At 43.2% G+C, this 27952-nt stretch overlaps 1 protein-coding gene across 1 annotated transcript; it reads left to right on the forward strand.

Annotated features, from left to right (window-relative positions):
- Positions 1 to 27333, forward strand: CTSD (cathepsin D). The gene is made up of 9 exons (XM_080999444.1): positions 1 to 214; positions 3607 to 3763; positions 16195 to 16318; positions 18739 to 18857; positions 20634 to 20833; positions 21789 to 21911; positions 22230 to 22374; positions 23614 to 23712; positions 24349 to 27333. The coding sequence occupies exons 1-9, from the start codon at positions 153 to 155 to the stop codon at positions 24517 to 24519; spliced, it is 1200 nt and encodes a 399-aa protein (XP_080855570.1). The 5' UTR covers positions 1 to 152; the 3' UTR covers positions 24520 to 27333.
- The last annotated feature ends 619 nt before the right edge of the window (positions 27334 to 27952 follow it).

Raw genomic sequence — 27952 nt, forward strand, 5'->3', positions numbered from 1 at the left:
GTCACGGGGTTGTATTGCTCAGTCATTCCCCTTAATACCGGGAGGGCTGTGGGTGTGCAAAACAGACCGGACTTGGAGCAGCACGAGAAGCGCATCTGCTCCCCGTCGGTACCTGAGAGTTGCTACGATCCAGCCCAGCCGCCGCCGTCGTCATGGGGCTCCGCTCTTTAATCCTGCTCGCGTCCCTGGTGGTCGCTAGCTCGGCGCTCATCAGGTGAGGGTCGCCTTCCTCTCGCACAGTCGCCAAGCGCTCGGGGTTCCTTGGCTGGCGGAGGAGACTGGAAAGAAGAGGGGGCGGCGGGGGGAGATACGGAAAGCTTTCTTTGCAACCTGGAGGGAACTGCAGGGTTGTTGTGTTTGGAGTAAAATGGAGCCCCGTGTCTGCTGATCAACGGCTTAGCTTCTCACCCGGGAGGGCGTGTCCGGAAAGAGCGGACATCTCGAGGGCTCCGTCAAGTTCAGCTCGTGGCGTGCTGCCCTCGATTTGCAGCCTGGCGGGATCTGGAGGGGCTGGGCGGCTCTGCTGTCATCTGCCCGGTTGCACGGGCTCTCAGACGAGCGAGCAGGATCCTTTCCTTGAAGGGGGGAGTGTTGAGGGTTGGGACAGCCCCAAAGGAGGGTTAAAGTGTGCTCCAGGGAGCTTGGATCCGTGTGTACATCTGCCCAAATATGCTGGTAGGCCTCTCCCCTCCAAGCATGTTTTATCTTTTAAGAAAATATCACGAAATTCACTTCCTTGTAAGGGGTTAGGGTTGTAGGCTGATTTAGCAAAGAATACAGGCTGTTGCTGTCGGGGTATAATTTCTGCCACCCCCTTGGTACCCAATTTTGTGATACTCTTGGCTCTCATTGTGCCAACTCCATATAAAATGTAATGGAGGGGGGCCATCAAGATTTGAGGATAGGTAGAGGGAGGATTTTAGAGATCAAGCTGCTGTGCAAACCAAGATTTAGTTGATGTGTGGCAGGAAGTTATTGAAAGAAGTAACACCCTCAGGAGGTATTATGCTCCGTAGGCAAGTTGTCTTTGACAAGACGATTCTATGCAGGTTTACTGAGAGAGACCCAGTTAGTTTAGTGAGGGTAACTTCCATGTCAGTGTACCTAGGGTTGCAACTTGAGCATGAGAAGTAGTACTGAGCGGCCTGTGAATCTTCTCCTTTCTCAGATACTTATTAACAGGACTTACTTATTTCATACAGTTTATATACTGCTTGACTATAAAAACAGCAACCTCAGAGTGGTTTACAAAAAGAATAAAGCAATAGAATTGGTTAAGAACAATAGATGTTACCAAAAAAACCAAATAACCCAGCCTTAATCTAGTGAATGTGAAAGCGCTGCTTAGTTTATACATACTTTCAGAAAAACTGCAAGCACCAAGTGCTTGAGGTAAGGAGCCTTGAACATTGAGACAGTGCCCCACTGATGGATCACATAAGAAACAGAGCTCCAAGAGTAGATTTTTATAGGCACAGGCATTGTAAAACTCTGCTCACTTGGTTTCTCATACCTACCCCACCCCTGCTTTTACACACACATGAGACAACACCTGTTTGAAGAGATGGCACTCGGATAAAGACTAACGCCATCACATGTTCATAATAAGCAAACGAGTTTGATGGCTGGTGTTCTGACATGTAGAAAGTGCCTCCTACGTGGTTGGCAGTGCTTTAAAACTTGGCTCTAGCTTGACCAAAGTTATAGCTTTCCCATTCTTCGCTTACTGTTAGTACTAAATGTTCCAATCATGTTGAAACAGCTAAAAACATGAGCCATAACCAGTTGCAGAGAAGACTGAATTATTTCAGAAAGGGCCGTACCCATAGAAAGGGGGCATTCTGAGAACCAGCCATAATTGAAATAGGTTACTTCATCTCTTGAGATCCACAAAAGTGTTTCAGCAGTGGGGACAAGTAACTCTTGTCCGCCTGTCTCTGAATACCCAGCAGAATGAGACATACTTACCTTCTCTGCCTCTGAGTTTTCCATGCATTGCAGAGAATCTGCAGTGGGAGCAGTCTCTTGCTTTATGCTGGGTTGGCCAACCTGCTGGTCAGTTATTGTTCGTAGACGATTGCTTCAAATATTCCATGAAGCCAAGAAGGCCAGGTGGTAGCTTATCTTTTTGCAAAAAGTTATAATTTGTTAGTTTCTTTTGTATATAAGTGATTGTTAGCTTTGAACCAGTGAAATAAAACTAATTTGCCATCAGATCTGTTGCTGATTAGCGTATCTTTGTCCTAATCAAGTCAATACTCAGGTCAAGTGTATTTCATGCAGTTGATCAAAACTTTTTTTTTTTAAACCCGTTTCAAATGCCCATTATAAGTTCCAGGGTGGGAAAGATAACTCCATTCTACCCCTTTCCCTTGTGTGTGCGTATGGAGATCTTGCTACTTCTTCCCTGGCATGGTGAGAAGCTGTCTGCTGACTCCCTCCCTCCCTCTCTCTCTATACATGCTCGAAGATGGTGGCAAAAGAAGAAGAAGAAAAGTTGGCCACTCAAGCCAGCCAAAAATTGTGTAGCTCTGCTTCTATGGCTACTGTCATCTGAAGGGATCATAAACTTGCAGATAGTTCCACTGACTCTTGGTAGTATCTAACACTGTGTATAGCATACACACTTGACTGCAAATATATCCCATTGAACTCAAACCCCTAGGATATACCGGAAAACACCTAACCCAGATTTTCTGCAAATACCAGTTTGGGTTGAACTGCTTTGCTGGAATTGTGCATGTCTGTTTCTTTATTAAAGTGTGAGTGACTCGTAGCCGAAAAGAAACTCTTGCTCTGATGTCTGTTCAGCATCCTGTGGCTTTGGGGTGATGCTGCTGTTCCAAAGCCTTTACCCAGGCTGCTCAAGCAAACTGTCAGACAAGAAGCATTGTGATGCATTGGAGCTGGTGCTTTTATCTTCCTTAGTCATGAGCTTGCCAGGGGGCTGCATCTTGTTACACAAAGGCAAACAAGCTAAAAGTTGTGAAGTCTTAGGCAGGTTGTTGTTAATGCATTTGTTATTACTAAGAGCACCAGGTTATGGATGCATGACATGGAATAAGAATTATAAGAGGAAGTATAGTTGTTGCTATACTCTGTTGGGTCACATACTGTATATGGCTCTTTGGGTGATAAAAGTGATCAGGCACAGGATATGTTCAGTTGTTAATCTGCTATCTTTCGTTTGTCAGCTTTAAAAGCTGCTTGGTATCTGCAGATGAAAGGTGCCATTTAAGAGTATTATAATCAAAAGCTAGTTGGCAAATTTCCCTGAGCATAGCCTCCCAGCATAATCTAACATATATAAAAAAGAAATCAAGTTTCAAAACTGGATCCAGTAGGGAGGTTCCCATAAATGCTGCCAAATTCCCTGTAGGGGTAGACTAGCAAGGATCCATGAACTTCACAGGAGCCATGTCAATAAGCAAACCCCAATGGAGAACCTGGCTGCTTGTTTTTTTGATATGAAGACAAAAGAGAAAGTTGCTGCATTTGCTGCAAAGAGAGATGTATTTCTTTTGAACCTCTCTGAGATAATCTTTGGCTGTGTAATTGAAACGAGATAATATTGATAATGGTCCCCAAATTGTTTCTGCTTGACAGAATTCCATTGAAGAAGTTCCCCTCCATGCGCAGCATCTACACAGAATATGGGACCAATGTCCAAGACCTGAATGAGTTGGGGGAAATGCTGAAATACAAATTTGGGGGCGCTGGTGTGGGCGCACCAACCCCAGAAGCTTTGAAGAACTACATGGATGTAAGTATAGTAGTTGTAGTAGTTGATTGTCACTCCTCCTAATGCTTTGACTGTTTCTTCCTTCTTGGTGACTGGGATCTGTGTGGTAGAGCAATATCCTGGAACCCTGCTATTGTCCTTGCCTGTCTCAGTGAATAAAACCATTAGGGAGAAGGTCACATTTAAAACAGACCTTGAAAATTATCCATAGTGGTATCTGTAAACACCCAGCACTCAATGTTTCAGGGTCACAACTGCACATCCTCCTCTTCATTGGGCAGGCTTGGCATGCAGAGAACTTGTGCTGTCATCCCAGAAGCATTTCAGTGTATCAGCACCATGTGAATTCTCCTCCCACTGAAGCGCTGCACTCCTTGGGGCATGGCCTCCTTTTCTAGAGAAGCCGTGTGTTTGTGGGAGATAGGGCAGGCTGATAATGACTGTTTGCCTTGTGCAAAGGTAATTGTTGAAGCAAATGGGAATGTGTAGGAGGGGTATGAGGAAAGCAAGGAAGCTTAAGACTGGATAAGATATGGAGGATGCTCCTGAGGGCTTGACGTGTAGGATCATAGCCATTATGACTCGGATGATCTTGACATTGAAGAAAGAACGCTCGCAATGAGCAAGCGAAGACTTGCTGTTCTTGGCATCCATTTGTCTCAAGAGACAGTGGAGAGCGCCTCCAGGGGTGATGTCAAACTGCTGCATTAGCATCACCAAAGTGACATCCCCCAGGGCCCAAGCCTGGGAAATGTGTATGGAAAAACTTGAAGGCAAGACCCCCGCCCCCCCTCCCGTCTCGGCCTCGCTGATGTGGTCCAAAGGAAACCAATATGTCTGGCACCAGCTTCACTGTAGGAGTTGCTGGAAGGAGGTGTTTAATGCCCCATCCAGCCGTCTTGGGGTCTCCACTCCAGATTTGCATGGTGTTTACTCCTTAGCCATTTCTTCTCCCGAAGATATCCCACAAGGCAGCGGAGGTTTAGAATCTTCTCCTAGATGGGCTACCTTCCCAGGTTTATGAGCCCCACCTGCCCCTCACTCCCATCTACAGCACATGCAGAAGCACCTTCTTGACCATTGGATCCACTCTTGGTCTTGCCTGCTGAATCCGCCACAGCCTGTCTTCACATGCAGGGGAAGTCCGAGCGTAGACTTAACAGTGTGATAACCATGGGCTACAGGACCGAGTATAAGGCTAGAACTAGAAGCTTCTGAGCAGAACTTAGTTTTCTGGCAATCCCCCTGGCTCCACTTGCATTCCTCTTGGAAAACCCTTCTGCTCCCCACGTCACTTCCTCCACACTTTAAAAGGATGACTCATACCTGAACAGGCTGAAACTTAATCCAGTTAACAAAGATTCACAGTAGCTGTTGGTCCAGTCTTCTTCCCTAATAGGATTTTGATGCAGACCACCCATCAGTGCTAGGATGTCATAACTTGTCGCTGAATTCTTCTTGCCATTTTATAAATCGCAGAGAAAGTGCCACCATTGAACTCTGAAAAGAGGCCACTGTAGCTTGAAATGAAATTTGCTACAGTCTCTGCAGACTGTTTCCCTCTCTGAACTTTTTTTTTTTTGTAAAGTGCTGTAACAGCCATCTCTCCTCTTCCCTGCTGATTTAATGATGCCATAATGTAATACTGGCTTGCAAGCCAAGGGATAAATAAACAGAATACATTCAGAATCTGAACTGGTGAGGTAATAGTGCTTTTTTGGAGCAGGGAAGTGTGTAAGGCCAACTTGCACTTCTTAGCAGATTTTAATGATTAGGTTGGTCTAGGTGATGTGCTATGATGCCAAGTTGCATCACTAGAGAAGGAACAGAAAAGATTCCATATAAAAATGTGACGCTCAATCTTTTATTGGAATTTACATGTAAATATTTTGAGTAGTTCTTAGAACTACAGCCATACCTCGTGTTGTGTCTGCTTCCTGTTGCATCTTTTCGTGTTACATCCCGCAGCAATCTGGAAGTACCGGAACTGGTACTGGTGCGTAGAAGCGCTAAATCACGCCTGCGCAGATGCAGTACTTCAAGTTACGGGCATTTCACGTTATGGATGGGCCTCCAGAATGGATCCCATCCATAACACGAGGTACCACTGTAGGTGGTGAACTGTTGGGTCATTTTGGCAAATGTGAGAATAAGCCCAAATGGTGCTTGGCATGGATGGCTCTACATGACGTAGAATCTTAAAGTTGGAGGAAGGAGTCTTGTAGACCATCTAGTCCAGTTTTAACACCATGTTAAAAAAGCCTGACTGGCCTCGACTAGAAGTTGAGCACTTAGTGTCACTGGTCTCTTGTTGCGAAACCATTTCGGCAAGCATCCTCACTTCTGACTTTCAAGCATCTCTTGAAGACTTTTTAATGCCAGCAGGCATTAAATTTATGACCAGAAATTTTGATTTCTGAACATGCAGTCACCTTACCGATTATCTGTATTTTCAAAAGTTAATTTATTAAAATGACATTTTATATTTTCACAATAAATGCTGTTAACATTTATGATAAGGTGGTATAGAATTTTTTTATGATATGATGGCATAGAATTACTTCTGTAAATAACTGAATTCTAATAAGCTATCTGAATGTTGACTTCATAGTTCAAAGCTTCTGGTTGTCTTTGGGCAGAACGGAGTGTACCTCCAATACCAACACACCCAGCATTTCTCCTTAAACCACAGAGCTTTGAAGTAGAAGCCCGGGATGTTTGTGTGTTGCATTTGAAGACATCTTCCCATTCTCCCATCAGCTGATGGATGGGTAGGAGCACACCTTGCTTGACTGAAGGAACAACCCGGTTCCTCCTTTGAAGTGCTGCCTGGTACAAGGCTGTTTATAAAGGGCTGTTTGAAAGCCCTGTGATTTGCTTGCTTTGAAGTCCTGAGAATCAGGGCTTCGGGGGAAGCATCACCTGATGGCAGGTGATTGGCAGGTGAGCTGTCTCACATGCCTGTCGACTGGCCTGCTGGGCTGGGTGAGATGAAGATCTGCCCATCCTATCAGAAAAGCTTCCCTATCCTTGTCTTTGAAAGTGGGCCTTCTGCCATGGGAAGGTAGTTATACCGTGGGCTCTTTATTTAAAACCACAATACAATATACAGTAAAACCTATAAGCAGTAGGATCCAATTGTCTTATTAAAATTGTCAAATTAAAATCAAAAGACCGTAAAGATCTTTCCATATGGTCTCTTGACTTTTCCTGTCCTTGTACACATTTTCCTGAATTGAAATTAACTACATAACTTCTGCCCATCACTCCACGCTTGCTACTCCCTTTCTCTTAATTCTTGCATTCACAGTTGGCCACAGTCAGTCACTTCCTTGACCCAATCACTGAGGCCTGTAGTAGGGTGGGGCATCAGCGTTCTGTTCATGATAGGCATTCTAAATATGGGTGGATGGCTTTCATTTTTCCTTCAGAAGTACCAAACACCTGCAGTTAGACTTGCAGAGGGTTTTTGCCACAGTACTTGCAGAAATCCAGGCTAAACATCCTAAAGGGACATGCTTGTGTCTGGAGAGAGTTGTGACAGATGGGGAAGTTAGGTGACTGGCCAGTATAGCAGCTGAAGCCTGAGAGTTTGGGGGCTGCTTCTCCAGCTTGAGGTGCAGCCTGGGCTTGCTGTGCTCTGAATTGTGTGTGCCTTGTCTCTTGGGAAAGCAAGTATCTTGGCTTCTCTCCCCCACTCCCTGCCCCAGGCTCTTGTCAGCCATCCAGTTTTCCCCTGTGACTTGTCCTCTTTGTTTGCCAATCCCAAGGGAGTTCTACAAGCAGGGGGACAGAAGTGTTTAATCAAGCTCTACCTCTGATGTTGAAATGTGCAAGGTGAATGTTGTGCAATACATGGCTGCTCCGAAACCGTTTTTTCCCTATTTGAAGAAGGCTTTGTCTCATGCCATTTTTTAAAAAAAACTGAATTTCCACATTTGGCGTTAATACAAATAGAACCTATCAGATTGCATGTATTTGCAGCAGACCAGAGAGAAACACGGATTGGAATCTTTTCCCATGACATACTTGACTTCAAGTGGCAGATGGTGCTGTTTAAACACTTGAGCCCATACCTGTGTCCTGAAATACTTGCAGTCTTAAGAGTGCTGGATCATGTGCTTCTCTGAATGTGTAGATCAGCCCTCCAAACAATGAGAGTTGAAGGCCATCTAGAATGTTTTTACCGGTTATTAGAAAAAGAAGAAAATAGTGCTGGACTGCATTGCCATTTTATTCTTGCCAGGTTGCAAATGGCAAACACGTGCTCTGCAAGTGGCAGCCCCTGTGTACTCCTTTTGTCAGGCTACTACTGCACTGACCCAGAGCAGGGTCTGTATTCTCTCTCAGCTGCTACAAGGCCACACTAAAACCTTCCATAACCCAGGGTACTAAAAGAAATTACCAAATATATGCCTTTCTTCCCCCCATCCTATAATTAACAGTTTACATAAAATTTGTATCAGCATGCAGCTGGTAGTAATATACTTTTAATGTCGAGTTTTGTGCATGGAAATGCAGCTGGCTGCTCTTCAGGGGTGTGAAACTACTCGAGACCCTCAAGCAGTCATACCTTTCCTCATTTCCATTGCCTGCCATGTAGAAATAACACATGGGTTTGGGGCAATGGTAGTGGATCACTATGTGCCTCTATGCCTCAAGAGTAGGATCTGTAACTTCCTCCAGACTGCAGGTCACTGGAGCAGTTGAAGATATTGGGGGATGGACCAGAGAGGAGAGCAGGCATCACAAACCTGATTGTCCTTATTTCCCTTGGAGAAAGGCAATCAATAGATATTCTGCTTGCTTTGCTTCCTTTATACTTCACTCTTCCAAGAACATATACCAGGGACTTTCTCTGCTAAATTTCTCCCTGTATATTCAGAAAATGATAATTATCTAGAAACTTTCAAGGAATGTCCCAAGTTTTTTTTTAATGCTAGGCTTTTTGGTTTGTTACGCTGCATGAGAAATGTATATTTTTTTGCAGGAAATTACAAATGCCTTTCTTAAAGTGTTTCTGTTACCAGAAGCACTCAAATTTGTAGCAGCTGTAATTGGCAACCAATCATCAAACAATTCTATTTATATCCCCGCAACAGTAAGTGTTGCTGAATTTAACGGGTAGATGGTAGGCATTCTCCCAAACACTGGGTCTAAACTGCAAGCTTCAAAACTAGTGGCTTGGAGAAAAGTGATGGGAGAAAATAGATTGCTCCCACGTATATGCAGAAAAAAACCTTTCATTTTTGGGACAAGCAGAATATATTAAATGGTTCTTTTTGTGCCTTATCTCCTGTTTTGTGAAGAATAGCAAATGAGATCTTAAGCACTGTAAAAGTTTGATTGCGCTACCAGTGATTTTTTTTTTACTTTTTTAAATGAACAAAAAGTGACAACAAGGCTTCACCCTCCTGCCTCTGATGTGTTCTGGGTATTTCGCATAGGCTGGATTGGGGCTAGCTTTGGAATAGTGCTACATCTAAGACTTGCTCCCCCCCCCCTTCCTACCATCCTGCAATGCTCCCCATTTGTCTTGTTCCATGAGGAGATAAGAATATGGGGGTTCATGGTTGTGGTACAAAAACCCAGCTAGTTTCAGTTAGCTTTATCTACAAAAGGGCTGTGCATCTATTTTGAAGTCTAGTCATGAGACAGATAAACTGTAACAGAGCTCCTGACATGATAATTGTGCAAATAATAGCTTACTGATGAGCTCTCTCTTGTGACACACACACATAGTCCAGAAGCTTATAAATCCTTTTGCCATGAGAGAATGTTTTCCCCATGTATACAACTGGATTTGCTAACTCATTTGCCCGGTTAAGTAGCCTTCCAATGGAACTGCAGACCTGAACAACTCTTTTTATCAAGAGTATCCCATGGAGGGACCCCAGAAAAATGCTTTGATGAAGCTTGAGCATGCTCAGTGGGCATGGAATGCTGACTGCCTGTTGGGAGGGGGAACGGGGTGGTTGGAATCCTGAATGGAATTGTTCTACACCACATTTTCTTGCAGGTCCCACTTGTGTTCTTAGGGAAAGCTTTAATTCTTCTGGGCACATTTCAGATCCTGTTGGAGCATACAGTTTTGGGTGTTGCTCTGCTAGAATTACATATCTGGAAGATTCTCTCTCCCTCCCTTCCCCTTTTTTTAAATGAATGTTGCAAGCAAGGGGATTGTTTACATAGGTTGATATTTGAGCTTAATATGGGAAGCAGTGTTGACTTCTCATTTGGGTACTGTAAAAGACTTCTTCAAAATTACAGCCCAGCCCTAATTTAGATTGCATTTAGCCTCTAGGGTGGGGCACACCCGTGCCTATGCTGATCCACCATTACAAAGTGAGGCTGCTTTGGACTAGTTGGCTGCTACACCAGAACAAGGCAGCACACTAATCCAATGTGGGACCAGCCAGATGTTTTGAACTACAACTCCCATCAGCCCTCGCACATTTGTAGTAGTCTAAAACATGTGGAAGGCAGCAGGTTGGGGAAGTCTGGTGGATAGAGATCTGGATGAATTTGACAAGTCCAATATAGAAGTGGTTGGCTTCAGCTAGTTCTTCTTTCTTTCTTTCTTCTACAAAAAAAACCCCCAAACCTCAGCTTGATGCTGTTGTTTCCAACATCAGCTGGTCAGTCTTGTCCCTCTTTCACCACATTGAATCTTTGTTATATCCTCCTATTTTGCAACACCTTTCCTTCTGAAAATGGCAAAAGTGGAAGGAAAAGTTGCTTCATGACTGTTGTAAGCTTGTTACTGTCAGTTGTTTTTTTAAAAACTACTGCTGCTGTTGGCAAATAGCAAACTTGGGCAATCTTCTCGAAGTGGACTGGAAGCTCTCTGAAACACCCAGACCACTCCGCACTCATTCACACAGGCAAAAATATGTATTCCCGGTGCTTTTATAGCTATGCCTAGTCAAGCTTCTCACAGTGGAGCATCCTGTAAAGGAAGCTGCTTTCCCTTGCATCAAACCATTGTCCATCTACCTCACTATTGTCTGTACTGGCTAGCAGAGGCTCTCCAGAGTTTTCAGACCTACTGCTTGGCTACGTTGGAGCCTGAGCCTGGATGCTTTCCCTTTATAAAACGTAAAGGTGCAAGGTTTTGCCTGGGATGTGAATCCAGCACCTCTTGCGCCCAAAGCAAAAGGAACCCAGCGCCACTAGACACATTCCGTGGATACAAAAAATGACAGGTCCATGGGTGCTACTGTTGTTTACGGCCGATAGGGTGTTCACCCTTCCTTCCTTAAGGTTGCGAAGGTGGTCAAGGTTGTACTTGTGACAGCTTTCTAAAGTGGTCAAAATTAAAGTTGGAAACAGTTTTCTGGCTTGAAGTACAGGTGGAGATCATTCTTCTGTATATTTCCGAGAGGAACTCCCTGTTAGCCTAAGGCCTAGCCCTCCTAGCCAAGTTGCTGCCACTCCTCTAAACAGCACCTTATTTGCAATTTGCAAGAACAAGACACTTCTGAGTCAGCTTTCCAATTAATATCACTTAGAGTAAGGCTGCCCCCCACCAACCCAATCTGTTTAGGTGTTGTAACAGCTTCATACCTGTCTTGGCTTTATTCCATCTTTCTTTAGAAGCAGTCCCGATGGTGGCTGTTACACAATGGCCTGTCTATATTAGGAAGGGAGAAGTGAAGTGAATTTCTTATCTTTAATTGCCGAACTCAAGTGAGCCACCCAAATATGAAATCCTTCACTTGATGTATGTCTTAACTCTTGCCCTTGCTGGCAAAGGGATAGCTCAGGTGGTAGAGCATGAGACTCTAAATCTCAGGGTTGTGGACACTGGACAAAAGAGAAGCTTGGGCTAGATGAGTCTTATGGTCCCTTCCAACTCTACAATTCTAGTTGTATAATGCATGGATGACCACACACACAAGCCTCGCAGGTGCAACTATTAGGGGTTGCAGTGCAGAACAGAGGCAGGATGGACTAGGTGCATATGTGGTGGTGGCATCAGGTAAATGCTCAGTAGAGACACCAATGCTAGGGAATTATATATAGCAGGCATGGTGTTTCTCTGTGCGTTTTATATATAGTGGCAGCCCTATGTCTGCAGCAGACAGCTTAGAAACAGCCTTAACAGACTGTGATCAATGCAGCTCATGGTCCCCTTTTTATAGTTTGCTTTCAAAAGTGGTAGGGAGGTGAAGAGAAACTATGTTTTTGCCAGCCTTCAGTCAATTATTGCTCATCCCAGATTGAAGATCCCAATCCATATATTGCTGTGGATTGCAGCAGTCTCCTGGCAGGTATACCTGAAGAGGGGTATAAGCAACCAGTAGCTCCACATCAGCAGTTTTCAACACATTCAAATGTAAATGAGTAGGAAAAAATGCTTGTGGTTCTCAAGATGAAAAAATAAGTGCACTGTTCCTACTCATGCCAGGAAAACACTTGGCAAAGTTCACAAACCTGTTCTGGAGCCAAAAAAAAATGCCATGTGCGTTGGGTTGCCACCCTTTCTTCTTTCTTCAGGCAGAACTTCTGTAATAGCTGTTGGATCAGCAAAAATGGGAAGAGGCGCAGCTTTCCCCACTGCTGAGGTGCAGCAATTGCCAGCGGATGGGAACAGCAAGCTGTACCTAATCAGTTTAGGAGGAATCATGCTCCAATAAGTTTTTGTGTGTTTTTTAAAGTCAGGAAAGTCAGGTTTATTATCCGTTGCACACTATGGCCATGACAGCTGAGGAGGGAGGAAACATCCAAAGCATTCTTCCATTAAGTGCAAATTTCAGCAGGCTACAGGATATTGATTGTGGTAGATGAAGAGCTCTTTGCAACTGGAAAGTCCTCTCCCCCCTCCCTTTCCTCCCCTTTCTGTGGTCAGTACATGCACTGGAAGCAAAAGGCATCCCTCCCTTTCCTCCCCTTTCTGTGGTCAGTACATGCACTGGAAGCAAAAGGCGTAAAGACCTACTTAATCCTTGTTGGTTCAGCATGTATGCTACTTTTGCACTCACTGGTGCTTATGCTGGAGCAGAAAGGGAACGCGTTTATATCTCATTGAGTCAAATGCTGACTGTATGGTTTGCTAGGATGTCTTTGGAAACCTAAGAGAGTCTCCCTCCCCCCCTCTTGTTTAAAAGTTGGAGTCTGGAATATATTCCCTGCCATAGTAGCTGCAGCCCTAGAGAGGGATGAGGAGCAAGTAACCTCCATTTACTCAGTGTGTTAGAGGAGAAAGGCTTAGCTAAGGCGGTGTGTATGGACCTTTGTTACAAAATGTTCTCCCTTTAACACATAGCAAAAATGGGTGTGGGGAAACCTTGGGGAGGGGTAGTGTGCAAGTTCTGTGCCCTCTCATAGGATAGGTGCTATATCATTTTTAGTTCTGCCCTGCCACTTGTTGGACCGTATTAAACAGTAGGACCCATCTGGCTGCTGTTAGCACAAACCCATTGTGTCATTGCTCTAGTTGCTGCTTGCAGAATTCCCACTCAGTGTTTCAGGGTGGGGAGGGAGGGAGTTACTGCTTGTCTTCCCGCAGCAGTGGCTCACTTCCAGAGTCCTTCCTGTGTCTCTTCCCCCTCCCCAAAAATAGGTGTGTGTGTTTCACAACAGTGTAGGTCCTAATGGAGGAATCTGCAAAATGATGCTAGTAAATGGATACGTAGCAATTCCTTCCCATCACGTACATGTCCTGGTAAGTGACCATCCTAAGCATAAGCAGCTTCACATGCTTAGGCAGGATGGGCAATCTTTCTCGAGATGCTGGGAGGACTTACACATTGCATCATCCTTGGCTAGGGCTGATGGGAGTTGGAGCCCAGCAATGTCTCGAGGGTTGCAGGTTCCCCATGCCTCGATGGAATGCAATTCAGTTTTACTCAGAGTAAAACCATTGAAGTTAATTAAATGTGGCAAGTTAGGTCCATTAATTTCAGTAGGTCTACTCTGACCAAAACTTAGTTGAACTCCGCTCCCTCTTTCTAGACAGCTTAATTCCTCCCATCTGGAATGTGAGCCTCTTCCTGGTTCAAGTACTTAAACTACCCTTCTGATTTGAGTGCAAAGGCTGCCAGGCTCCTGCCTGAATGGTGGTTTCTTCATAGTATAGCAACTATTCCAGGAAGCACAGGTGAGCAATACATAGGATTTATTGCATTGCAACAAAAATTCTGCATACTTAAAAAAAAAATGTGTAGAGACCATGTGGCACCTCAACTTTAGCTTTAGGAGCATGGACAAGAATGGAATATAATGATTTCTAAATACTGACCCAGGACTTTATTCCTCCGTGTGTGTGTGAGAATTTGTACAGATAAACGTTGCATAAAACACTGGCCTTTGTAAACAAAAGTTGCTTAAGTACAAAATGAATATCAAGGCAGCAGTCCTGGTTAATTACAAGGTGATTTACAGCCTCTAATTCTCCGCTGTGCTTTAAGAGTAATAGCCAATATCTTTGGCTTATATGAAGTGCTATATAGGTACTAGGTTAGAAAACACACCCTGCCCTAATACAATAATGGTTTTAATGTGAGATGCCAGGGAGGAGATGGCAGTATAATTTCCTTTAATCTCCATGGGCTGTAGGCACAAAATTCAGGTAACATTTTTGTGCCCAAGTAGCTTGACCAGAGGAATGAAAAGCATCTCCCACCCTGAATGGTGGAGCTGTTGGCCGTGTCATTAGCTGTTGCCTTGGGAGCTCCTCTCATCCACCAGTTTTTGTGCACTTGTGCCCCAGGAACTCTGAGTAGGCAAGCACATGTGCTGGTAAGCAATATGAAGATACTGGCTGAGCCAAGTGAAGTTTAAATATTGTCACCAAAACATGGACATTTGAATCTACCTTTGTAAGGCGGTAACTCCCAAACATTGAGGATGAAATTGGGTACACCTTCTGTCACCCACCCACACACACTAAAGGGAGTTAGACATTCTGTTGCAATATATGACTGGAAGTTTTGCTGAGAGATTTGCATATAAGTTTGGGACATGTTTGGGATACAAAACTCTGTTTTAAATTCAAGCACACTTTCCCAAGGGAACCAGGGAAGAGGAATGATGACATCCTGTTGTATCCATCATGGAGCCATCGCATATGAGCATTTGCTAGATTTTTGGATGTTGGGAATGAACTTGCAGTAAAGAGTTGGCTTAGCCCATGTTCAAATAGAGCATTTTAGTACTTCCACATAAGTGAATGGTAGCAATTCATTCTTAGGGTTGGAGTGAAATCTCTTGGCTCTGAGTGGCTAAGGCCTTACTCTTGGGAATAATAGAGAGGCATAATGCATCTCTGTGCTCCGAACACACTGGCAATTAAACATTGCCATGTTTAAGCCAAGGATGAGCAGTCTGTGGCTCTCTTTATTCTGCTGGACTCGTAACTCTTCCATCCAGCATGGCCAATGGTTGGGTATGATGGTGGAAGTTGTAATCCAACAACCTCTGGAGGGCCACAGGTTCCTCATCTAAGCCCCACATGTGATATCAATCATAATGACAAAGTGTAGGCAAAGTGTAGTTTATAATAATTACAGTGGTACTTTGGTTCTCAAACTTAATCAGTTGCGGAAGTCCGTTCCAAAACCAAAGCATTCCAAAACCAAGGTGCGCTTTACCACAGAAAGGAATGCAAAATGGATTAATTTGTTCCAGACTTTTAAAAACAACCCCTAAAACAGCAATTTAACATGAATTTTACTATCTAATGAGACAATTGATCCATAAAATGAAAACAATAAACAATGTACTGCAGTCACACAATCAATCAATCAGTAGCTGAACTGGGTTCCACACAGTCACGGAAATGAAACAAAACAAAAAAGCCACGAAAACGCAAAAAATATACAGCAAAAACATGCAAGCTGGTGACCCTTGCAACATCTTTTGGAAGCAAATGAGACTTGCATCTAGAGTTTCCTCATCTTGATACAGCCAACTCCCCCTTCTTTTTATTTATTTACTTTGCATCTTCTTCCTTTCCTCTAAGGGTCTAAACGCAACCTTCATTGTCTCCATCCCTCCTGCCCCATTTTTTTCCTCACAAGAAAACCTGTAAGGTAGTTCAGGCTGAGAGAGAGTGACTCGCTCACAGACACCCAAGGAAGCTTCATATCTTAGTGGGAATTTGTACCTGGGTCTCCTTACTCCTGGTCTGACACTCTGATCATTATTCCTCCCTGGTGCACACTCTTGCTCCCTCTCTCTATATGCAGTTTGATATGGGCGTGGGGTAGTTACGTAAGTTTGGTGGCTTCTTTTGCGGTAGCCACTGACTTATCTCAATCCTATAAATAACACTGTGGTAAGAATGATCCCTTAGTAGTAATCCTCCATACTGTGGGGTAATGAGCGTTGTATTTGGCAATCCAGTACCATGAAAGTGATGCTTATTTTATTTCTTTGCAAACCTGGTGCTAGCCTAGAATGATCAGCTTCTTACCTTTTGTCCTCTCATCTCAACTTTCATTTTGCAGGCTCAGTATTATGGAGAGATTGGCATTGGGACACCCCCACAGAAGTTTACTGTGGTCTTTGACACTGGCTCTTCCAACCTCTGGGTGCCTTCTGTCAAGTGCCACTTGTTGGACATTGCTTGCTGTAAGTATCTCTTCAGTTGACTGACTTAAGTAGCACCATCCATTAATCCTCTATAGTGTATTTATGTGATAAAGCCTAAGCCAAGCTCTTACTTTGCATGAAAATGACTAACTTTTAAAAAAGAATTTTATTTGCCATATCATTGATTGTGTCCTGTGCTTCATTTTGAGAAGCCAGGTGCTTCCTGTCCACTATTTTTTAATATTGCTTCCAACTTGACTCCCCACTCCTTGCTGCTTTTTAAGAATACTTTGATTCAACTGACCATTGCTTGAGAGGCAAAGAAGTGTACTTCTCTCTCCTGGGATGCATGCTCCTCAGCACGTTGGAAACTGGTCAGCCAGATCTATCTGTCACTGTTCTTATATTATTGAGGCATATAACCTTGCACAAGGAATATGAAGCAATTTGAAATTTAAATATAACCTTTAGTTCTGAATAACATTTGGCCATTTAGAACAGGAGTGGATAACCTGCTCCTGGGCTCCAGCTCCCGTTGGCCCCAGCCAACATGGACCCTGTGGTCAGGGACAATGGGACTTATAGTCCAGCAGCATCTGGAGAGCCAGCACTGATTTACAACTTATGCTGTAAACTGTGTTTCACACTCTTTCCCAGAGGATCTGTCAGAGCACTTAAACCAGCGGTTCTCAACCTGTGGTCCCCAGATGTTGTTGGACTACAACTCCCATCATCCCTGAGCCTCTGGCTTTTCTAGCTAGGGGTGATGGGAGTTGTAGTTCAACAACATCTGGGGGCCCACAGGTTGAGAAAGGCTGACTTAAACAGAGTTGGTGGCTGATCATTCCACCTTTTTTACCTCTGAGCGCCTAAAGTGATGATAAAATATACTCCATCTCTTAACTAATTTAAAGAGTCTCCCCTGACTATTGAATTAAATGCAGCTGTTTCTGCTTGTGATGAGACCCTTGTGCACATTGGTAGAGATCACAGGGACCACATCTTCTGAACGTACCTGTGCGCAGCAACTCCGCTGGCTGAAACTGATGGGAGTTTTAAAGCATCCCTGACCACTGGCCATGCTGGGGAGGGCTGGTGGGAGTTTTATTCCAGCAGTAGTTGCAGGGCTGCTTGTTAGCCACCCTTGCTTTAGGTGGAAAACGGATAATGACTTTATTAAAGGTGGTTTGAAAGAGGGTGTTCTACTCTTGTTATGCACACCTAGCTGGTTTTGCAAGCTTTTATTCTGTAAAGCCTGTTTGACTAGAAATGCATAGGACAAAAAAAGAAGAAGCGTGCCTCATAGGAAATGAAGCCCCTCAAACTACTTTCAGCCTTCTTGAAAAGTGTGTAAGCTCAGCACGTGTACCCGGGTTTTTCATGTCTTGGGAATCCTCAAGAATTAAACCTGCCAGGTATACTTGAATCCCAAAATATACTTTCCAAATCCAATTTAGCAGCCAAATTGGATCTCTCCACTTAATTCTCCATGTGTTCGAAGAGCTTTAGAAAGCACTTTGTGCTAATGCTTTCAGGTAAAGAGATGCATGTTGGCAGTCATTCTACCCTATTCTGGAAGTCCCTTTAGTTCAAGAGGAATGAAAAAGTATTCTTTCCAGCAGATGGGACTTGAAACAGGCAGAGTTAGTTGTGCTACAACCATGCCAGATTTGGTAAAGACCACCTTTCTCCGGAAGCCCCGGTGGACTACAATTTAACTGTAGTTGCTTTCCTAAACATCCCTGATACCATTGTGGGCATGGCATAAAAAGTTCAATTTATAGAGGAAGATTAGGTTCATATGCCGTCTAGATGTCTTCACTGCTTCTCCACTTAAGATGTTCAGGAGGCGCTATAGCTGTGATTATTAAGTAACCATGGCCTCCGTTTATAAAATGAGTCCAGTCCATCAGTCCCTAAGTTTGCACATAATCAGGGTTAGCAGTAACCTTGCTATTTGCTATTATTCAGTATTTCACTCTAGCCCTTCAGAACAATTTGGCTGGCTTAGAAATTTGTTGTTTTGAAATGAAACCTATAATTGTCCATATTATGGGTTGTTGGCTGATAAGTGGGTACTGTCTATGTCTGTCCTGGGTTTTTTTCTTCCAGAATAAATACTACATCAAGTGCATCTCTTAGGTCAGGTCTGCATCAAAGCACAATTGCCTTTTGCTTGTTTCTTGAGTGTATTTACATACAGGAATCAAAAAAACTGAACGTAATGAAAAAAAATTGTTGTTTTCCCTCCATTTAATTAAATGCTGCAAAACTGGTTCCTAACACTAATTAAAAAGCTGTGAGAAAGGAGTTATGGATTGGCTTATAGTTTCTGTTTGATCTGGAACACGGGGTTGGTGTCTCCTCAAATATTTGTCAAGTGTTCCAAGTTGGTAGACTGTGTGTGGATTTATGTGGATTTATGTATATGTGTGTGTTGTGTTATTTTCCCCCTGCAGTGCTGCATCACAAATACGATTCTTCCAAGTCCAGCTCGTATGTGAAAAATGGTACAGACTTTGCCATCCATTATGGTACTGGGAGCCTGTCAGGATTTCTCAGCCAAGATCATGTAACGGTTAGTACATCACCAATAATTCACTTCTCCAAGCTGTTAAAGCTTTGAGTCTTTAGCAAAACAACAACAGCCTACCACCATATGAGAGTACTAAAATATCGTAGTGTGATAGGAACTCCTGGGGATAGTACCAAAAGTTTGTGAGGCATATGGGATGTGCTTTTTGCAAAACATAGATTGCCTAGCCAGGGATCAGCTTTCATGTAGAGCACTGTGGGTTTGTTTTGCTGCTTCAGAAAGTAAATGACAGCACTGTGGTAATTTTTTATTTTTTTAAAAAAAGACAAGGTAGGAGAAGTTAGTTTCAAATTTATTGTCCTGTAGCTGCACATTAAAACAGCTTTTCTCGTGGTGTGCCATGAAAGGCCCCAGAAGCTCTCTTTGCCAGTCCTTTCTATGAGCCTGCCATCTTTAGTGGCCAGTTTTAAAGCAACATGTGTATGGAAAAAATTGCCTTGGTTTGTTCGTAATCCTCCTCAAGTAAACTACAGCTGCTGTGGCCTTAAGGGAGCCTGTACTTGTCCAGGTTAAGTTGATGGAAGTTGCTAGACTAGGGTGATACAATTATTTTAAGCAGCATTTAGCACCAAGCACTGAAACTTAGTTTCTGAAAAAGCTTCAGCCATTGTGTCTCGTTACAAGGAAAGGGGAGCAAGGGAGACTTAACTATGATATGCATGTAATCACTGGCTGATGAAGCAACTTTTACAGGGCAAAGTTGTCTTGTCCCTTTTTATTCTTAGGAGCGTTTGCTAACAGAGCAGAAAAAATCAGAATAATCATAATCATATACTAAGTTTTTATCCTGCCCTTCCCCCCAAAGGCAGTTAGGGTGGCAAACCATAAAGCAATATAACAGCACAATTAAAAAATAAAGCAAGGAAAAACTTTGAGAGCATCTAAAACCATATTAAAATAGCCACATGTTCTCACATCTAATAATTTCAAGGTTGCTAGGAACAGTATCTTTCAACCATCAAATGCCTGGGTGAGCAGGGATGTTTTTAAAATTCCTCCTGAATGTTAATAGTGAGGAAGACAAGCAAGAGATTAGAAAGAACAATTCTGACATACCAAACAAAATCTTTGCCAAGTCTCACAATTTCATCTTATCTGGTCATAAATTGAGTGGCGAAGAAACAGTCTAGATGAATTCGTGTGAAGCCCTGGATGGTATTTCTTTCTCCTTCCCACACCCTGTGCCGCCTTTGGTCAGATTCACCTGGCTTTGCTCACTTTTGTTGCTCTGTGGCAAGGAAAGGCAGGAGCAGAAAAAAGCAGAGCAGTTGCCACAGTGACTCCCAAGGTTTTAAAATTGCTGCCTGGGGGAAGTTCAGAGCTTAACATCTCTGCGATTTCAGAGAGGTGATAAAACTTCCTCTTTTCAGCAAGCATTTAGTTCTGTGTCTGGTTCCTATATTCTGTGTTTGTGGGTTTTTGTTACACTCGCTTTTGTTGTTGCTCACAGCCTTGAGCTTTAGAAAAGCAGTTTAATCACTTAAAAATTGCAAAATGAATACAATAGCGAAATGATAATGGAAGTTGCATGGCTTCTAAGAAGGCAACTGCATGCTCCTTATCAGCTTTTATGTTTTTCAAGATTGCTCTGTTTGTTCCATGTGCCTTTATATGGCATGTATTGAGAAGGGAGAGATCCTGGCACCACTTGAGCATGTTTTTATCTTACTACCAGAAGAATGATACCATATTTGTTCCAATAATGGTGTAAATGTGTATGTTTTGGGTTCTCCCAACCTTCCTTTCTCTTTCTCCCAGATTGGTGACCTGATTGTCCAGAATCAGTTGTTTGGTGAAGCTGTCAAGCAGCCTGGCATCACTTTCATTGCTGCAAAGTTTGATGGCATCCTTGGCCTGGCATACCCTAAGATCTCCGTGGATAAAGTGTTGCCTTTCTTTGACAATGCAATGCAACAGGCGCTAATGGAGAAGAACCTGTTTTCCTTTTATCTAAACAGGTGAGAATGTAACCTTGCTTTAACTTGTGTGCCAAGGACCAAAGGGAAAGGCCTTTCCATCCCCAAAAGAAACGTCTTAATTATTTTATATGTGTGGTGGTGGTGCCTACATTTGCTGCGTAAAGATACAGCCCTTTTAAGAAGATGGAAAGATTATGTGTGGCATCCATTAGGAGAAGAGGGAATAGCAGGGTGTGATGGACAGGGGAAGAAGTTCCTGTTTGTCATTTAGAAATGTCCTGATGTCCTTTGATTCATTTCTGTCTTGTGACTCACACCCAAGTCTTTATTCTTTAAAAAAAACACACAACACAATACAATACAATATATGCACAAAAAATCAGTGCATAACATTGATTACTATATTGTACAAATCACCTGATCATGAATAAATAAAGAGTCCTGCAGCATCATATAAGAAATGCTACATTGTTACTGGGTATGGGCCAAGGGTTTCCCCAGCAGAGTATGCCCACAACTGTGAAAGGGCTCAGGGAACCAGCAAATGAGCACGACACAGGTGCAGGCTCCAAATGGTCTGAAGGCTTGCAGTGCAGCCCTATGGGAAACCATACACAGACCAGTATTGAGCTCTTTAGATAGACCACCATGGTGTGTGTGATAAAGGATTGCCACCCGATCTGGTGCACGTGTTACTTGGGGAGATATCTCTTGAGTTCGGTTTGGGCTTTCTCACTGGTAGGACTGCTTAGGATAGCAGAGCTGTAGAAAGCCAGACTTAAAGAAATATGCCAAGTACACAAAGGATGGCATTGCTTCCCTTGGATTCTGGGGACCTTTTCCCTGCCCTGCATCACTTCTGTATCCTTGTCCTTACGTGTTTTTTCCACTTTACATTTCCACAGTTCATTGAGTGTATTGTTCTGAAGCTATGGATCTCCCTCCATTTTTGTACTAACATTTCCCTTCTCCATTTGTGTGCTGCCTCTTCTAGGGATCCGAAAGCAGCCACTGGAGGTGAATTGCTTTTCGGTGGGGTGGACCCACAATATTTTACTGGGGACTTCGCCTGGGTGAACGTCACTCGCAAAGCTTACTGGCAGATCCACATGGATAAGTGAGTTGCTTCTCTCATTTGTTTCACAGGTGCACAAGGGGGTCCCTAGTTTATTAGCATATAGATTGCCTGCAATAAAGCATTGTTCTATATCCCCAATGGGAGCTGTGTAACACCATGTAGGGCTTGCAGTAAGCGAAGACTCCCGGGGGGGGGACCCCACTCTCCTAAAATCTTCCATGCTGTGCCATGTAGCACAGAAGGAGTTCAGTCCCCAATGCTGAGGATATTGCTACAGCCAACTGCACAAAGGTGGGTAGAATTGAATTCTTTTTTAAAAAAAAAACCACACATCTGGGAATTGTTGTCTTCTTCCAGGGTTGACGTTGGCAATGGCCTGACTGTGTGCAAAGATGGCTGTGAAGCTATTGTAGACACAGGGACCTCCCTCATTACAGGCCCAACAGATGAAATTAAGCAACTGCAGAAAGCCATTGGAGCTAAGCCAATCATTAAAGGACAGGTAATGTGGGAATGGGGTGAGGTGGTGGGTCTAATGTTGGGACATCCATATGTGCAGCCTGACTACTGTTTCTCTCAGGGCTGGCTAGCCTGGGACCCTGCAGATGTTAGGCTCTGGCTCTACTCAACTCCACACATTGAGCACACTGGCTGGGGCTGATGAGATTTGGGAGTCCAACATCTGAAGGGTCACAGGTTCTCTAGCACTGCTTTCTATATATTGGTTTTGGTCTCAACTGGGTTCAGATACAGCCAATAGCTTGGATTGCTACCTCAAAAGCAGCTTGGTTACTAGTTCAAAGCGGTTCAAATGTTGGGTAACCTTTATGTTACAGTACTGCAGCTTTCCCCCCACAACCAGACCTGCTTAGGAAGAATTGGCCATAATAAGTTCTATACACCCTTCCTTCCACCTCAGAGGATTTTCAGGTCCATACTCCAGTCTGGTTTATACAGCATGCAGGACTTCTTACAGTGTCAACATCCCACATGTTGCACTTCGCATTGGCGCTTGTGTGTAATGTTAGCATGCCTGTGATCAGCAGCCTCTGTAGGTGCGCTAACGACATCCTGTCATTACATGCAAACAGACCAATGGCTGAGGGAAGAATGCTTAAAATGTGGCTCAAGTGAGGGCTGAACCCCTTACACTCAAAGGGCTTATTTGTAGCCTGCATGCTGTGTAAGCTGGGACTAAGAGAACTCCCTCAGCCAATAGTATAGGAGGAGAAATTCTGCTACGTTCAGCTTCAGCTGCTGCTTCAGCACTTTGAGAATTGCTATATAATGATAAATTTCCTGTCTGTGTAGTTCTTAAAAGGTACAGCAAGGGAGGTCCACTCAAGATATGGATCTTCCATCTCTTTAACTGCCCAGATATATGGCTTTTTTTGTGGGAAAGGCATCAGAATGTGGCTCTAATGAAGTGTGAGAGGTAGTAGTAGTAGTAATGTTTGGGATTTTTATAGAGAACTTAATGTTCACTGTAATCCTAGCAATGAGCAGTGGCTCAGTGCTGCCCCTGTACTGCAGCTGAGGACAAGATGTTTGTTGCCAGCAGGAAAAATCCAAGGGGTGCCCCTGTTCTAGGAAGAAGAAGAATAGCCTAAACAAGTCCCTTTTAGGGAGAAGTGTGGAGTGTAGGAGTCACTAGCTAGTTCTTGTCTACACACCTTCAGGAGTCAAAATTCATAGCTCTACAACAAGGTTCTTATACTTCCAATTTATTTTTATTTTTCAGTACATGCTTCCGTGTGATAAGCTGTCTTCCCTTCCCACTGTGAACTTGGTCCTGGGAGGGAAATCCTATGCCCTCACTCCAGATCAATATGCCTTGAAGGTAAGTTCAAAACTATTTATGAGATCATCCTAAGAATGCTCACCAACCTATCCTAGATGCAGCAGTTTTGGGTCCCCTGGATGCTTTTATTGATGTTCATCCAGCATCTAGTAATAGATTTGTTATATCTGCACTGGATCCTGTGCACTTCAGGGAAATAGCTAGGACTCTTAAAAGCACAATGGACTCTGCTTTTGTGTCTTTTTACATGGTAGTTAGTTAAACCTTAAGACTGAATTCTCTCATTGCATACCAATTACTTAAGTGAAGGATTAGTGAGCAAATTCTTTTTGGGGAGGAGCAGGAAGAGGACTGAAAACTAATAAATATTGTGGGGGACAATAAATGCTGCTTAAGTGGTCAATGCACATCTATAAAACATTGTTTGACCACGGCTTTTCTACAAGGATATGTTTGGGCTTATATATATATATATATATATATATATATATATATATATATATGAGGGATTGTATGCATGATCTTCTTCAACAACTGGTGGCTCTTTAGGTGCTCCTGAACACTAAACTGCAAAAGGAAGCAAACAAGGTGCAACTATAGAGAAGACTAATATGCTCTCGCTCGTTCACTCTCTTGTTTTTTAAAAAACCCACACCTTCTTTTCTCTCCCTGTAGGTTACTGTTCAAGGAGAAACTCTTTGCTTGAGTGGATTTTCAGGCTTGGATGTCCCACCACCTGGTGGACCTCTTTGGATCCTGGGTGATGTCTTCATCGGCGGCTATTACACCGTGTTTGATCGAGATAATGATGCCGTTGGTTTTGCAAAAAGTTCCAGCAGCGCATAAATGCAGCTGACAACCACCTCCCACTCTCTCTCCAAATTCACCCACAAACACACTGGAGTTTTCTACTGTGTCTTGTAGGCATTAGGAACAAAATCAGGAAAGTTAAAAGGAAAAAAAAATATGACACTTTAAAATTTAAATAAGAAGGAGCAGAGATCTTTTTAAAAAATAATCTGAAAAGCTACTAGTGACCGTTGAACAAACACTTGTCCTTCCTCGAATGATACAGGCCATAGAAAAGTTATAATAAAAACATACCTAAGGAGCCCCAGCATTGTATGAGGTCTTCAAACATCTGGTTACTTGACATGCTATTCCTTTTTAAGCATAAGAACTATAAATGCCATATTTAAATTAACACAGTTGCAGGGGATTGGACTAGATGAACCCTTTGGTGTTCCTACCAATCCTACAATTCTATTATTTATCCGCTCCAAAAAAGAACCCTTTATACATGCTTTTAGATTCACTTGTCTAGCTGTTCCCCATTTTTAATTTATTGATATATATATAAAGGCAACATAGAGAACAGAATCTTTCACAGTTGTTTATGGGGGAAGTGCTAGGTAGTTGGGAAGTTACCACAGAATTTGCATTGGGCTAATGATCCCCGTAGTATTTCTTGCATTGTGGGGATGTGGGAATATAGCAAAATTGTCCTGATTTGCATTTTTTAAAGAAACGTAGCAGGTCCACATCACTTTGGGTTAGATGGGCTCCAATGAGTAGAGAGTCCTTGGGAAGTTATAACTGTGGAAATGGGTATTTCTATAAGGTATGATTGGGTTCTCCATCTCATATTTTATAAACGGCCACAGTTTTGATTTTGGTCTGAGCAACCCCATTCAGGTACTGTTGTTTCACGATACATTGTTACAAGTTCTTTCTCTTGGTTTCCCACACCTTACATAATTCCCAGCTTCTTTTGCGGGTGTAAGGAAAGTGACCATGATTTTCGTGAGATCTTTCCTGCTCAAGGTTGCTTTGGAGATTCATCAACTTGTCAAATATGGCCTCTCCCCACACCCCACTATTAAATCAAGTCACAGCTACTCTGACACTCGTTTCTCAGCGCAGAAAAATCCTGTAGATCTCTTGATAAAACAGGAAACCTTGGCTGTGGGGCAAGTTCAGCCTGCCCTTGCAGAAAGCACGACTGATCTTCCTGCTCAACAGCTGACAGGCAGGGGTTTGAATCCTGTTTGGTCGCTCTCTCCCTCCAACCCCATGGGCCAACTTTGGCAGGTGGCCAGGATCATCCACCTGTCAAGAGTTGACCTATGGGTTGTGGGGAGATGAAGATCTGGCACGCCGAGCCAAACAGGTTCCCCACCATTGTTACGAAACTTACTCTGCTATGAGAAGCTTGGTCTCTGCACAGATTGATTCTGGTTACCTAGACTTTTATGGAAAGTGTTTTATAAAAAGAGCTGCCTCTGCATTTGCGTCTATTTTGGCCTGGCAAGCAGAAGGCATGGAGCAGCCCTTCGGGACAGGACGGTGGAGGTAAGCTAGGTAGATGTTAGTTGAACAAACTGGAACGTCATTGTTTAGTTGGTAAATGAAGTCTTCCAGTATCTTTTTAGATAAATCTGAAATGTTCCATTGATATTTTGGAGCCCAGCCCTAAGGTTGCGAGACAGCACGGATAACACAGAACACAACTTTTAGATTAAACAAAGAGCTGTTCTGATGCGGAGCCAAGCACACTTCGCTGAAGATGCTTTATTTTAAACTAGATGAAATCTGGTTCATGAAGAGCAACACAATAGAAAAGCTGGTGAACACGGGGGAGTAAAAGGCACCAGGAATTTGAACATACATTTGTGAATAGGCTGCATGTCCTAGACTACAACCCCACCCCCACCCCCACCCTCCTGGTTGGGTTGAATACTTTGGAATACAGATAAGCATCAGGATATCTAGAGAAGGCTACACCTGCTTGGGATTGCTAACAAGATGCTGCCATTCAAAAACCATGGTGTGTCTGTAAGCTTGTGAAAGATACAGAAGTATATTGGAGATGTCATTAAAACTGTAGCATCCTTCCCCAACCTGCTGCCCACCATGTTGACTGGGGCTGGTTGGAGTTGCAGTCTAAAACATCTAAAACTACCAGGTTGGGGAAGGGAGTTGTAGCATGTCCTGAGTTACGATGGGTATATTGAAATACACTTCTTTAAAATCCTTGCTTAGTTCCTCCTAACAGTCTTCAACCCTGAACTAGTAATTCAAGGTCACTGAATAGCTTCTCACTGAGTAATATCAAGTACAAATACTCTAGGAACTTTCATTTCAAACTTAAGTGCCCAAAGTTCTTCTTAAGAGAAGTTGTATAGAAAGTGTCTTAAATTTTCTTTAGGTGGTCATTCATATCAGGATAAGATTGAACACAAGTCTTTTGTCTTGAAGAGATTTTATCATGAATGCCGTATATTATATATAAAAAAGTATCTCTCGCTCATTAGCACTGAGTGGGCTGATTGGCCGGTAATGGTATATGTTTCAGTCTCTTGGAGGCAACTGCTAACAGCAGCCTAACCACCACCACCCCCCCTTTAAAAGGCATGTGGCATAGTCTATAAAGGAGGAGAGCGTTCTCTGCAGACCTTTGGAAGGTTCAGTAGAGGAATCCGCTTGTTTGGAATGCATTTAGAGCTGCTTGCCACTCCCCCCTTGTTTTTTGCTTGCTTTTTCTAAATGTGTAAGATGCTCTTGTGGCTCTCCTGTTGGGCAGATGCAAGTTGTAGCTGATCTCTCCACTCAATTTGTCATAGAAAAATTGTAATGAAAAAATAAATTTTGTCTCCTCTACATTCCATCTTGCGTCATCATTTGAGTGGTTTGGGTGGTATTTTCCAAGGAACCAGATGATCCATTCAGTACAAGCAATGTCCAAACTGGCTGAGAAACCAAGGCTAATCCAGAATGGAAAAGAAGGCACAGATCATTATGTTTACAGCACAATCCTATGCATCTTTACTTTGAAAAAAAGTTCAAGGGTGATTACATCCCCATCCCCACCCCCCTCTTAATGGAATGGCCCTGTAGTTTCCAGAGCTGCTCTACCAATAGGTTTTTCAATATAATTGTTGGGTTTCATGTAATTCTATTTAGGCAACAAACTAATCTTTTCCAGGCCCTCAATGCTGCTTCTGGCAACACACTATGCAATGGCTGTACATCCCACATAGCCCACCTGCTAGGAATTGGTATATTCTTTTAAAAGAACACGATTGACATCGCAGTTGGTTTTACATTTTGTTTATTGAAACTACACCTTCCTTGAGAAGTGCATTGCTTCTTGAAACCTGAGGTTGCTGCTGCTGTGCTAGGGTCTGCAAAATGTTCCTAGTTGCTTCTTAAGATGGGGAGAGCTAGCAGCAAAAGACACTGACTGGAGAAGACTGAGGGAGGGGGGTGGGCAGAGGTG

This window comes from Podarcis pityusensis (assembly GCF_964106645.2).
Source record: "Podarcis pityusensis genome assembly, chromosome: 1".
NCBI classification, from domain to species: Eukaryota; Metazoa; Chordata; class Lepidosauria; order Squamata; family Lacertidae; genus Podarcis; species Podarcis pityusensis.

Coding starts and splice junctions, on each gene's coding strand:
- CTSD (XM_080999444.1), top strand. CDS start 153: ATGGGGCTCCGCTCTTTAATCCTGCTCGCGTCCCTGGTGGTCGCTAGC. Junction 16,319..18,738: donor CTTGTTGGACATTGCTTGCT/GTAAGTATCTCT, acceptor TTCCCCCTGCAG/TGCTGCATCACAAATACGAT. Junction 21,912..22,229: donor TGGCAGATCCACATGGATAA/GTGAGTTGCTTC, acceptor GTCTTCTTCCAG/GGTTGACGTTGGCAATGGCC.